We start from the raw sequence: 13,315 nt of genomic DNA on the forward strand, positions 1-13,315 counted from the left end.
ACGCCCCGTGTAGCTGAGGCCAGTCAATTATTAATGGCTGCTCGGCTAGAGTGCAGTCTGCTGACATCTACATTCTTGCTAGAAGTCAGCAGGCAAATTGTTTATTGTATGCAAGCTAGAGAATGCCAGAAGAATATCTGGGGACTGGGGAACTGATGTTCATCATTCATTTCGCCAGTTGACGCCAGTATGAAGTGAATCCCGCTCTCCCGATGACGCAATTCAGGGAATTCTCGAATATGTAAGGGACCACGTAAAAGAGCATTTATCATTTAGGCGGCATGTTATTCGAGTAGCATTCGAGCAGCTTCATCAAGTTCCGGAAGGGGTCGCGTAATCAATGCCTAATGTAAGTACTTCAGTATGAACAAGTAATTCTAGAACTCGCATATGCCGCAGCCGACTATTGCAGTACCCTGGGAATACAGGCTCAAGCTCAACCACCGCAGAAATGTTCGTAGCAAGTCATCCTTATTATAAAGTTAAAATTGTGCGTTTGTATATTGTGTTCAATATACAGTGTGCTAAACCACTGATTAGAGCCAAATTAACCATACAGATATACAAATTTGTAATTATGGTAGTAATTTGTGTAAAGTTCAAATATAAAGTTGAAAAATAGTTCGTAAATCCCAGTTGGCCAGTTCAGGGGACAGTTGAAGTGTCCCTCCAAATTATTTGTTTTCATCAGCGTTGCAAGGCCCGCCCATCTTACCTCGATCGCCAGAAATGTCCGCGACTATGAGCGAAGAAACCAGAACAAGTGCTTCCAGAATGTTGAGAAGGTCTGGTTCGTCCCGCGTCGTAGAAAGCGTGATTATTGGGGATGGTCCGCACGTGCGACCACCACGTCACAACAACCCAAACCAGCCAATTTCAATGGCGGCAGATCCACGGTCCCGAGCATCAACAACCCGGCGAAATAACTTTCTGAGGAAAATGAGCCTGCAACGCACGCTGGCGTTCTGCAACAGAATAAGGAGCTTTGGAGGCCCTGCGTCCAGATTTGGTTGCCTTTTGCACTCGGACTGCGTAATGAGAAGGGAACTGCGGTGCGATATCCATTGGCCGATGATAGAGAACTTGTTTGAGTTTGCTACTTGTAACAATGAAGAGCTCCACGAAAGGAAATTGTTCGCAGATCAACGCCACTGGGGACGGGCTCAACTGCATTTCCAGCATTATCTAGGAATGCGACACCGCCATCACCACAATCTGAGATCATTCTCCCTGGAATTCGATTTAAGGCCCGGAAACATGAAGTCCATTTACCACGTGCTTTATGGCATGGGTCTCAAAGAGACCTTGAGACTCGCCTTCAACGAGGTGCTCCACTTGCACTAGCTGTGGTGGATTTGTGTGTTCCAACTATCAGTAATAAAAACTTAAGCCAATGGAAACTTTTCATTCTTACTTGCAGCTTGCTCCTAAATTGTTCCCACTGGAAACCCTTTAAGAAAATCTCTCTCAGCCGCAGGCTTCTTTTTTTCCCTAGACCTTCGGCCAAGCAAATCGCAATGTTGTGCATTTATGGAAATCGTATGCTGCAGTGTGTTCGCTAGTACAATAGCTGTGTTTGCGGGGCTTTGCAGCCCAACTTTGTGACGAAATCCCAGATTAACGAGTCGAATTTTAAATGCGCTTTAATTTGTTCAAAGAGCTTCATATTTATTAAAACAATTTGTTCTCGCCTTAGAACTGTACCCGTTCTTTAAATTACTGCCGTACGATTTCTATTGGGAGAGGATCTAATATCCCCTTGTGATTGGTCGAGTATCCACATATGCCGCAGCTATTGCACAACGCTCCCGAAATACGCGATGAAAAGCGCGCCCAGGACGCGTGTATTTGGATCCCTCACTTACACACCCACATTCGCACACACGCACACTCTCAACTGCCGCACACTCGCTCCCACAAACACATGCACAAAAGACGCCCTGCGTTCATTCTGCGCCTTATCTGCGGTCGCAAGTGTTGCGCCATCGCAGCCAGAGTGCCTGAAATTATGCTAATTCCTGCGTTTTTATGCAGCTAACATGGAGCAGCAGCGGGAATCTGCATTCTCATGGTCGAACCTCCTCCAGCTCCTCCAGCTTTTCCAGCTCCAGCTGCCGCATGTTGGTTGTCGGTCGCCTGTTGTTGCTTGTTGGCTCTTGCTGCGCCGGCTGTGCATTTTGCGGTCGAGGCACTGGCAAAAAAAACATCAACTTGTAGGGCATGTCACACACATATCGATACTGCAGTCAGAAACCTTAATTATATTATAGAGCGACTATATTCTAGGATTAATTTTGAATAAACTAGCATTAGGCCTAATGCTTGCTCTCATTCCCGAAATATATTCTCTTTCACTAATTAAGCTGCGCCCAATTTCTTCGTAATACTGTCTGCAGAATGTGGGAGTATTTTCTGAGTGCATGGGAAGAACGATGCATTTTACAGCATAGGAGGGAAGGCCTGCTGATAACGCAACATTAATAACACCCTCATGGCTGGCTTTCTCTACTTGATGATTGAAAATCCTGGAAACTGCGCCCGCGCCCCAAAGTATGCAACATTCATTTACTTATCAGGCGAGGCGAGGGAGTTGGCTCCTGCAGAGTCCACGCTCTGCAACGTATTTGTGGCACATTTGGGAGCTAAGCAAAAAGTTCCAAAAAACAGTCAAGCAGCTGCTGCCTCCTCGCCATTTCCATTTCCATTGGCAAAGGCATTGGACTTGTTGTGGCCAGTGTTAACATAAGACTTGTGCAGCGATAAACTCTTGGCCCGCCCAGCACATTGTCCATCCGAACATTTGTTAGCCAGCCTCTCTGCTCTGGGCCAGCTACTGGCCGTTTTTGGCCCGACTGGGTCAGATCCTGCTGCATATTCAACGGCTTTTCCATTTCTCTTTGCTCGTCTGGCATTTGTAAATTCCTTAACTGTGTTCTCCAGCGGCTACTTACGGAATGTCCTGTTTCGTATATACTGTTTTTTGTAATGGGTATCATATTTGAAAATGAATATTCAGTTATCTACGGTGCGTATCAGTCCAAGTTGCAAAAACAAATAAAATTGGTGTAAGAAAATAAGGTAACAGATTGTTCAGAATTGTTCCTTAGTAGTGAGGTAGATCAGGTGCCTGAAAGGATTTAATTTTATGGTCGATACATTAGCCAGTTGCATATCTCCAATGCTGAGATTGTTTGAGAGTGCTGTTCTTGAAACAAACATACATAAGCATCCCTACAGGAGGCAAACATCTCTAGGTTTTTTTAAACAAGTGTTTAATGTTCAACCTGCCCGTGACGAAGGTGACGAATTTGCTAGCATGGGAAATGAAGAAATTCATTCGGTCTTCTGCTTTCACTTCTGTTGCGCAACATTATACAGCCACTGAATAAAATTCTTTTCGGAACTCTGAACAACGCTTCCGCAGCCTTATCAGGGACCACCGGGTGATGGGTTAATGAATTCCAACCGTAATTACCCATCTAAGGGGAGTGATTACCCAAAGAGGCCCGACTGAGCCAATTCGTTATGAGCGCCGAGCAAGGGATCCTTTTAATTATTGTTCATAACTGGCGGGTGCAACTTTATCTTGTTTATATTATGCACGTTTTTTTGCCCTCTCTCGGCCATTTAAATATTTCAGCTGCGGTAAAGTTTCGATTGTGTTTGCAGTTTTTTCGCTGAATATTTACCCAATTTATATTGGCCCGGCAATTGGTCTTTGTTTTCAATTCTTGCGCTGTATTTCGATTGCATATTTAATTGAATGAGCTCTTTCTGGCCGTTATACCCAATTAGCTGAAGTGTAAAGAATTGTTTTTCGGCTTCTCTTCTGGTTACCAGTAAGGGATTCATTTTTTTTTTTACATATGTATATATGGTGCCTTGACCTAACAACATCAAAATTTAAGGAAAGCCCCGCCTATTACAGTTAGTATGTATGTTATCAATAGCGGAGTACATCTGGTCATGTCCGTATCTGTCTGTCCGTATGAAAGTCGAGATCCATAAACTATAAAGGTTGAAAGTTGAGATTAGACATGTAGATTCCAGATGTTGCCACGCCCACTCTCACTCCAGCACTTCCACTAGCTGAGTAGGGGGTATCTGATAGTCGGGGATCACGACTAAAGCGTTCTCTCTTGATTTAGACTAAACTTACTTTAAAATTATTGCAATGTATGGGAATGTTTTTTAGTAAGATAGTAGCTAGTCCAATCAACATGAGTAAACAGAATCCTGGAACAAGTAAACCTTTTAATTTGATGTAATGCCTAAAGTTGATAACCTTTGCAGGGTGCAGACGGGTATACAACCCCAACCTCATGTCAATGCGTCACCGTCTGTGTCTGCTCCGCTTGTCAAGCATTTTACGCATGAGAAAGTATTTTCAGTGAACAAGTGCGAGGGTTGAGCCGAGCTGCGCAAAAAGTATCCCCAATGCAGAAGTGCACAAGGAAGCCCCGTAAAAATAAATCGAATTGAGGCGACGGGAGCTGGACGGGTTAGGGATTGGGATCGGGATCGGGATCGGGACTGTCGGGATAACAAACGATGCTCCATGCCAACAGAGTGGGTGGGGAGTACCGCGGGAAACGCAAGTTGGGTTTGTTTACGGCGCGATACGAATGACACGTGACTGGGAGACACCAGACAAGCACCGGCGGCACCAGACGCTCGCAAAAATTATGAAATTTAGCGCAAGCCGCAGAGCTCGAGTTGCAGAAAAAATACGTGCACATGGTCTCACGCACACAGGGACAGATCCAGCTATATGACAGCTTTACCGTATCGCACCTGCCGCACTCACACACCGGCAAAGGGGAAGGTAAAGGGGAAGGGTGAGGCACGGCAGAAACTGACGGCCAATGCGCTTAGCACTTTCATTTCGTTTGCTGCAAATTGCTTAACCACAATGCATATGTATGCAAAGCGGTGACGCGCACCATGCACTGAGCGATAAAGCGGCCTAATTCAGAAAGAGTTCTTCTGTCTAAATTGGAAAATATGCCTTTAATACTTAAATTTTACTTCCTAAGAAGGTCATTATCTTTATTTCATTATCTTTATTTAATTCTTATAGGTTACACACTTTATGTCTTAACTATCTTTTACGTATAAAAGATGAATCATTTTATACATTTGTTGTATTCATTTTGAGTTTTCATCACACATGTTGAAAAAGCCCTGCACGATTTTCCACAATTTCTTTCTGCGCAGAGGCGGATGATGGTATTAGCAGTGCGGTTTTTCCTTCCTTTTCCAGGCAACTGTTGCAAGGTGTCGCCAGCAGCTGCTCGGCTCAGTCTAGCTGCTAACGGTTTAACACTTTGCTGCCTTTTTCCAAGGTTTCCCGGCGGTACACACACACACACACACACACACACACATAGGTGTAAGCTTATGGCACCCATTTTCAGTTGCTAGGCGGACAGACAGGCAGGAATCTCATATGCAAAAGAATAACAAAAATTATGTACTTTTTCGCATTTCCGCCCTATTATCCATTTTGATTAATTCGCAATTCCAGGTATTTCCACATCGGCAGTGTCTATCTAAATAGCTTGGTGTAAATCGTTTCCTTACATCCTCCCCACTAAGCAGGCCACCATTTCCCTAGCAATCCGTGTTTTAAGCTCAAACTGACTGGCGTATTACGTATTCGCAATAGTACTTAGGTGCCTGTAGGCTGATTATGACAATGTTTGCATTTCCAACCCGAGCCTTTGTGCTTTCGTGTAAATAGGAATGAAAATTCATTTGATTTTTCCAACTTTTTATGAATGGGGAGCAGATTAAAGCTAAACAAATTGAATCGTAAGCCCCGTTCCCATTCAATCGAAAATCAGTGGAATGAATTTCAATCAATTTATCGTGTGAATATTCCTTTCCCATGTGGTACTTTCTATGTTAAACTCCATTTATTTTACTTGCAAGCTAAGCACAAGTTCCCTGCAATCAATTACAAATTCGTTAGTGAGTTTGGTATCCTTAAACTTGCTTGTTGGCAAACTTTTACGGCACTTAAGAGTTCTCATGACAAATCACCGTAATCGTTCTTGATTATTATTTGGCCAGATGGTCAGTCAATTGCTATTATAGTTGCTTGCCTTATGATTCGGCTTGATAACAAGCATATTATTTCTATACATCTAATAGAATACGCTTTAAATCTAAATTTAACCAGTTAATAATTTAAAAAGTGATATAATGCTAGAGTCAATGTTCAGGGGAAAATCAAATGATATGGAGGAAAGTGGACCTACATATATAGGTAAATGGATATTGATGTACTTTTTTTAGTTACCCCTGAATTAGCTAAAGGTAATGAAGAATGGCCTAGTGCCCCGCAAGGAAGGGGGAACCAACCTGTCAGTTGCAGCGGAATTTGAACAGCGCCCAACGCACACGAAATAACTACTGAACTGCTGAAAATACTCGTATCACAACCACAAAGCCACTGTCACTTCCTGTTTTTTGTTTCCGTGGGCCACAAAGTCAAACGTCGCATATTGAACAACATTTGTCCGCCAGAAGTCCGGCGGCAAAAAGAGCCAATCGAAATCGCTATATGGACTTGACCCACCCTCCTCATCAACATGGAAGGTACACAACGCCGCTACGCACCGATTTCTCATTCTTTGGGAATGTTCTGACACGAGGAACGGATGTCAAATGACAAATACCATTTCATTCCCAGAAATATTAAGATGGCCACGATCTGTCGACGGTACAAGTGTCAATTTGATTAATTGACAAGCATGCTGAGACGCTGCAGCGCTTTTGGCCGAGATGCTTTCCCTGATCCTGAAAAACTGTTCCTTCAAGCAAGAAATACATACATACATATTCTGAATGGTTGCGGTGTCCTTGGCGGAAAACTCAATGAAAAGTTGCATAATATTGTCCCATATGTTTTGGGCACCCTTTTCGGCTGGCTTATACGGAAATGATTTTTTCCGCTTGACCCTATTCTGTTGCATATATGATTGTATTTTTTCTGTTTGTGTTTATTTAAGCTTTAAGATTGCCGGCTGCTTGTGGCTTTTTTTGTTGTACCTAGATTGGATGAGCTCTTTAAAATGAAGAGGTAATTTATGCCTACAAAGGAAGTGTTAAGTGGTTGATGAATACTGAAGTCCCTAAAGTATGCAAACTAATTTCGCTGAAGGTAAGTTGGGCATTTAAACCCGAATGTTTATTCAGGGGTTACGTATGGGTAAGCGTAATTTTCATTGAGTTTTCTATTCGTAAATCATACGTTATTCAGCAGCAGCCACTCAGCTGGCTGGTTCCGCCACTGATATATTGTCATTCATATGTTGTGTCAGCAATTTGTTAGCTTTATGGCTGGAGCCACGCCCCCAGTTGTCGTCCCCAAAACCCAGAAACGGATGATCGGAAAAAAGAACAAGAAACGGAAAGGGAGAATATGAAACTTGCGTACATAAATTGTGTTTATGCACTCAGCACTCCACACACTGTATTCAGCTATTTCCCGATTTTATCGTTTTTATGTGGCTCCCAAAGAACGAAAGAAGAAAGCTTTAAATCAATTCATTCCACATAGAAAGTGAAGTTTTCTGAATAGTAACGTTGTGGGAATGTTGGGTACCTTACTTGTATTTCAGAGTTCAGCGCTACAATTATTTTACTCATTATTGTAGACATCATATTAAGTAGTTTACTATTGAATGAATATTTTGGTTTGCTTTTAAGACTTTTCCCACAAAGCGTGGTAATTAAATGGAAAAACGAAAAATCGAAAACCACTTTTAAGCCCTCGTTGACGAATTGTTGAATATTGTTGTTGTATTGTATAATGTTGTACTCCAACAACATTAGAAAATAAAATAGTTTCGGAATTATGTCCTTAGTTAGATTGAAGCCCTTTGATATCATTCTACATTAGGATGCTTGTGAGAGTTTCTTCCCTGGCTGACCTGGAAAAAGCGAGCGGCCAAGCCGCAAGTTGAAGTAATTTCTACTTAGCCCCAACTAAGTACAGGCAGCATGGAAGTGTTGGGAAAAACACGGAGAGGAAACTTCGGAACGCCTCAGAAATTAAAATAAAGTGCCAAGAAAGTGAAAAGCGAGTGGCCCATGCCCTGGGAGCAGCATCTTGAAGTTGGCCAAAGCCAAAGCCAAAGCCCGGCCATCAGCGCCAACTTCCGTTTGGGCCAACACCGCACCGCTGCAACCACTTCTTGTTTCCATTACTTTTTCCATTCTCATTCTCATTCTCGCTCTTAGCCTTGCACATAAAAAAAAAGATTATTTATAGGATCAATTTATAGGATCAATTTCTGACACACGTACACGTATAAGATGCTTGCAAATTGCCGGTAAGAATCTCTAATTAGACTAATAACTTGTATGGGGGTGTAATGGAAGTTTAGAATGAACTTAGAATTGTATTCGCGTTTTTTCCTCAGTGCAATCTCGGTCTGGGGTCGGCGTGGGAAATTGCTGCCAGTGCGTAGGCGTTGTGTCCACGTCTCTTTTAATAATTTGTAACTCATTTTGCACTCGGGAAACAACATAACGACAACAACTGCACGGCAGCGGTAGTGGCAAGCCTTTCACCTTTTGAGCTTTTCGCTTCGGCCATGGATAAAACACAAAGTGAAAAGTAACAAGTACAAAGTTCTATGACAAAAAGTCGCCGAAAAAGGAAACTTTTCTTGGTTTTGAGTAAGGACATTACATTTGGGTTAACAGGCAAATTACGTAATTGAAGTGGCCTAAGAAACTGACGCTCAAGTGTGTAAAAATGCTAAAAACCACGAAAGGGCTCTCCTAATACTTTTACGCCCTTTTTTCATTGACCGTTGCAAAAGATCCTACATGGCAGGAGGCCATAGTATACTTACTATCGAATTGTTATTAAAATACGAGGACTTGTAACCACTGTGCCACTGTGCGTAATTAAAATGTGTCAATTTATATCCAGATTTGTTAGGCGATTCATAACCAATTTATGTTAGGACAACAGAGGAATTCTTCGCAATCACAACATATAGGTAAATCAAAATCTTGGAACGAATACAGAGATCATTGAACTCAAAGGACTGCTGCCTCCAGGACTTGAGCCCCAATATATTATATATGTTCTACATTGATGTCCGTAAGTGGCAACGATCTTTAAAATAATTGCATAATTTTCGGGTCGGGGGTCACTTGTATTTCGTTGAGCACCTGCAAGCTTGGCCAAATATCTCGGACTTCCTTTTCGTAACCGGGGGGCAATGGGTTGTTCTTGAGGTTCAGTTCGGTCAGGGGAAGAAACTGGAAAACCCGCAACGAATCGACGTTTCCGATATTGTTCTGCTTCAAAGATATGCTCTGAAGTCGGGAAAAGCGATGCTCCATTAGTGTAAAGGCCCACAGATTGATCAGGTGATTCCTATCCAAAATCAGTACCTCTAGCTCCGGCATTTCCCTCCCTACAATCCCGAGCACCGTGCTCAAGCAGTGAGATTCCGCGAGCGCGCAAAAGTCTCTATCCAAGGCCTCATCTTTATAAAACAGCGTGAGATCCAAGCGGTGCTCATCCTGATTATACCTATCCAACAGCACTCTTGTCAACCGCAGCCTAAAGAATGCGTTAATCCAGATCTTGGGCATTTGGTCACTGACCTTCAACCAGACCCGATTATCCAGCCATCCGCGGCGACACAACGCACTTGCAACGTCGTAGCTGTCCACGAAGAACGTGAAGAGGGCGCCAGAGTCCTCAGCCGTATCCTGTTCTCCGCCTGTATGCTTATAACGCGGATTTATCTTCAAGGGGCTCAGAACCCTGCGAATACGCCGCAGCACTCGATTAAATGTCTCCCGGCGATCCGTGCTAAATATGAGGACCCGATACCATCCATAGATACTCACGGGCAGCTTCGCCACATACTTGGGCTCCAGTTGCGACTTGCCTTCTTCGGACCTCGGAGTAGAGTGGCACAATGCACCTTCAGTGAAGTTATTTCGAGGTGTAGCAAACATTTTACATTCAAGAGATTCACAAATGTCAGATTTTTACTTTGACAAAGGGAATTTAATGATTTTATTTAAGTGACGTATATGCAAATACCCTAGACACCAAACAAGATCAGTTACACTAGGATTACTAAGATTCTAACTAAAAGGAACCTTACCAATAAAACTCCACTTAAATACATTAAAATAAAGAAAAATGTTTTATTTTCGAAGTGAAAACATAACTTATAAAGGTCTTGTTTAAATGGAATTTCATTATAGGAAGACAATCATAATGTATTAAAAGAATAATACACATGTACATTTTTACTGATTTCTAAAATAACCTCCATGTCTTAAGTTGGAAACTTAAAGCGCCACCTATTACTGCCAGAAAGCTTTATGTAACATACAATTACAAAGAATTTGACAAAGTAATCGACGTGTGCAGAACAAGTTCTGCTACCAATCGGTAGATGGCGCTTGACGTAAAAAAACGTACAATCGGCTATAGAGTGCAATTAAAGTAATTTGATAGTTATAATATGGGACATACTTTATTCCTGCTATTTCCGTATAAGCCCAGCGACTTAGAATAAAATTCCGCTTTGCTATTTTTGATTTATAGATTGCATTTATACGCTATAAACTAAATATCTTACAGATTTTAAGATGCATTTTACTGTCAACAATCATAAAACAATGCAATTTCGAAAACGGTCTAATGCTCAAGATGTCTCCCCTAACATTTTCAAAAATTTTACTAGCTACGAAAAACAAGACCAAGGGTTTTTAGATTTTAAATTAATAAATTTCTTGAATTTAATATTTGAACTTAATATGTAAAAGCCTTGATAGAGTAGAAAATCACTAGCATGGCTAGCACGCCCTGCGGAATATTGAGTGTGGGCGCAGATGATCTCTTTTTGGGATAGTACACGGTTTTCTTCGAGAGCAGGATGACCTGTGGCTGGCCAGGACTCTGCTGAACTGGGGAAGCAATCGGAGCCACTGGAACAGCAGCAGGATGGGCGATCGCGGGGGCAGCAGGATGAACCACTACAGGGGCGCCAGGAGCGAGAGGAGCAGCAGCAGGAGCAGCTGGAGCAGCTGGAGCAGCTGGAGCAACAGGAACCACAGGAGCAGCTGGAGCAATAGGAGCTGGAGCTGCAGCCGGAGCAGCAGGAACAACATGAGCCGGAACAACTGATTGAGATCCTGCAGGGAAAACTGGCGAGGGCTGCGGCATCACAGGAACCTGGGCAACGCTGGGAGCGATCGCTGGTGCCGGCTGGTTGGCCAGCTGCAGCGTGGGACATATCAGGTGCTGTGTCTCCGTGTAGGTCTTTGGATTGCTGGAACTGGGTTCGCGGATAGTTTGTGTGTAGCATCCATTGGCGTCGGGTTGGCCAGTTTCGACGACAGTCATCTTTTTGGGATCTGGCTGGGCTGCCGGAACAGGGGCTACAGGAGCATCCGGCGGATAGTGGTGATGCACTACGGCTACAGGAGCAGCAGGAGCGGCAGCGGGGGCCTGATGAGACTTGGCCACAACATTGCCTATGACAGCGCCAGCTAAAGCTCCGCCCAACAGACCAACACCTACGGATAGATAAAGAGTTAAATGTACAAAATTTAGAAATCTGTTGTGAAAGAATTGGAAAACTTTACGTAAGCTTTGAGGATGTTTTTTTGCACTTAAAAGTAATAATTTCCTACTGGCTCGACTTGAAAGAGTTCCAGTTGTGGTCACCTATTAACTTTAAATACAAATCTACATAGATTGGGTGTCAGTTCCACTGAATCACGTACCAAAGGCTCGCTTACGACCACGTTTTGGATGCGCCTGACAAAATGGCATAAGACTCAAGCCAAGTAATGCCACTAACAGAAAAACTTTAACCAGATTGCGATTAGCCATGGTTTGATAACCGAACACTGGAATCGTCAAGTATATTCGGATAAATCGGCGTTCCGACGTTAACTGATCGTAATAATGTCTCGGTAGACTCACTTGGTCGCTGCAAAGAATGTTGTTTTGACTTTGCAAATATGTACACAGTTGCTTTGGGAAAGTTAACGAAAATTGTCGAGTAGCGTATATTTATTACTCGCTTTAATTTATATTTTTGCGGCACATGAAACGCTCATTAGCATGCTTTGCTTCTTATACATTGGAGTATGTATAAGTATATGCGAGAACTCGAAAGTATTTATAAGAGATTCATTTCCTTGGCAAAGTTAAGGTTGGTGGACTTATGTATGGACAACAGAATCGTGCCTTTTACACCTTCATAATCATGAAAAACGGTTTAAAAGTCATTTTAAAATTTTAAAATCATTTTAGTTATGGGTTATATCAGCACGGTCATCCTACTTTATACATTTCAAAATATATTTTACTCGTTAAATAGATTGGATGGCCTATTGCTGGATTATTCTTTAAAAACGTTTTACTTAAATGTTTGTTTGGAAATGCATTTGTATTGTTTTGCTGAAGATACTTTCACTCAGCTTAGCTCGCATTTTTGACCGCCCGTCATACAAGAGAATAAGAGAATACATAATGGCCAATTCAAAGTGCTCTTATTATGTCGTCTTAAGTGATTGGTGTGATTTAAGACCGCAACTCGGCAAACAAAAACTGAAAATAAAATGGAACGTGTAAAGAGGAGCAAACAGTAGTTGCTTAATGAGTGGCAGTGTTTCGACCGCCCTTTTGAATTCCATTTCTGCAATATGTTGGCCAAAATTGAGAGGCGACAGGACCAGCTGGCCACTCGGGGTAAAACTCTGGCATGTGGCACGTGAGGCTCTATTTAATTTTCATAATTTTTCGACCAGCCGCGCAGGACACGCAATTTAGTTTGTGTTAACACTCGAGCCAGGAGAACTTCCCCACTTCGGCTGGCAATTGCTATTGATTAAATCGGCTTAAAGCTTTGACTAATGATGACAGAAGATTTGGCTGGAGAACATGAGGCGCTAGAGCGCATAATTCGTTAGTGGAAGCTGCCGAGTCATGGGGCAACCGTTTCGGTGTCGAAATGACCTGCATCAAATGTTTCGCCATGAGAAATCTCCAGTCATTTGTATTCGGGGGATTTGCCGGCAATTTGTGAGACGCGACTTTAATTCGCTTAATAAATATTTTCTTAGTTTCTCGGCGTGCTCAGGTTTAGTCGGTGGAGGTCGAAAATGTCTAGGGGAAGACGAGCTCTTCTCCTTAAACACAATGAACAATTGTCAATTGCAGGACATTCTCTAGCTTTTGGGGGTGTTACACTTGAGTCCTCTGGCCAACGATAAATCATTCCTTGAACGTCACACTGCAAGAATCGAAATC

The 13,315-nt window shown here is 42.6% G+C and overlaps 3 protein-coding genes across 4 annotated transcripts; 1 reads left to right on the forward strand and 2 right to left on the reverse strand.

Moving 5' to 3' along the window:
- The first annotated feature begins 578 nt into the window (after positions 1-578).
- On the forward strand, positions 579-1,400 carry LOC120454021. The gene has a single exon (XM_039639010.2). It carries the CDS (start codon positions 730-732, stop codon positions 1,342-1,344), a length of 615 nt encoding a protein of 204 aa, XP_039494944.1. The 5' UTR covers positions 579-729; the 3' UTR covers positions 1,345-1,400.
- A 7,665-nt stretch (positions 1,401-9,065) lies between these two features.
- LOC120452286 (nuclear RNA export factor 1) lies at positions 9,066-10,085 on the reverse strand. Of its 2 annotated transcripts, XM_039636419.2 has the most exons (2): positions 9,886-9,968; positions 9,066-9,799 (listed from the first exon to the last, which is right to left on the reverse strand). In XM_039636419.2, exons 1-2 carry the CDS (start codon positions 9,900-9,902, stop codon positions 9,142-9,144), a joined length of 675 nt encoding a protein of 224 aa, XP_039492353.1. In that variant the 5' UTR covers positions 9,903-9,968; the 3' UTR covers positions 9,066-9,141. The 2 variants fall into 2 exon arrangements, with proteins under 2 accessions (XP_039492353.1, XP_039492352.1); XM_039636418.2 differs by having other exon boundaries at positions 9,067-10,085.
- A 673-nt stretch (positions 10,086-10,758) lies between these two features.
- Positions 10,759-11,998, reverse strand: LOC120452038 (protein app1). The gene is made up of 2 exons (XM_039636090.1): positions 11,782-11,998; positions 10,759-11,571 (listed from the first exon to the last, which is right to left on the reverse strand). Exons 1-2 carry the CDS (start codon positions 11,888-11,890, stop codon positions 10,805-10,807), a joined length of 876 nt encoding a protein of 291 aa, XP_039492024.1. The 5' UTR covers positions 11,891-11,998; the 3' UTR covers positions 10,759-10,804.
- Positions 11,999-13,315: the final 1,317 nt, after the last annotated feature.

This window comes from Drosophila santomea, chromosome 3R, assembly GCF_016746245.2.
Source record: "Drosophila santomea strain STO CAGO 1482 chromosome 3R, Prin_Dsan_1.1, whole genome shotgun sequence".
Lineage (NCBI taxonomy): Eukaryota > Metazoa > Arthropoda > Insecta > Diptera > Drosophilidae > Drosophila > Drosophila santomea.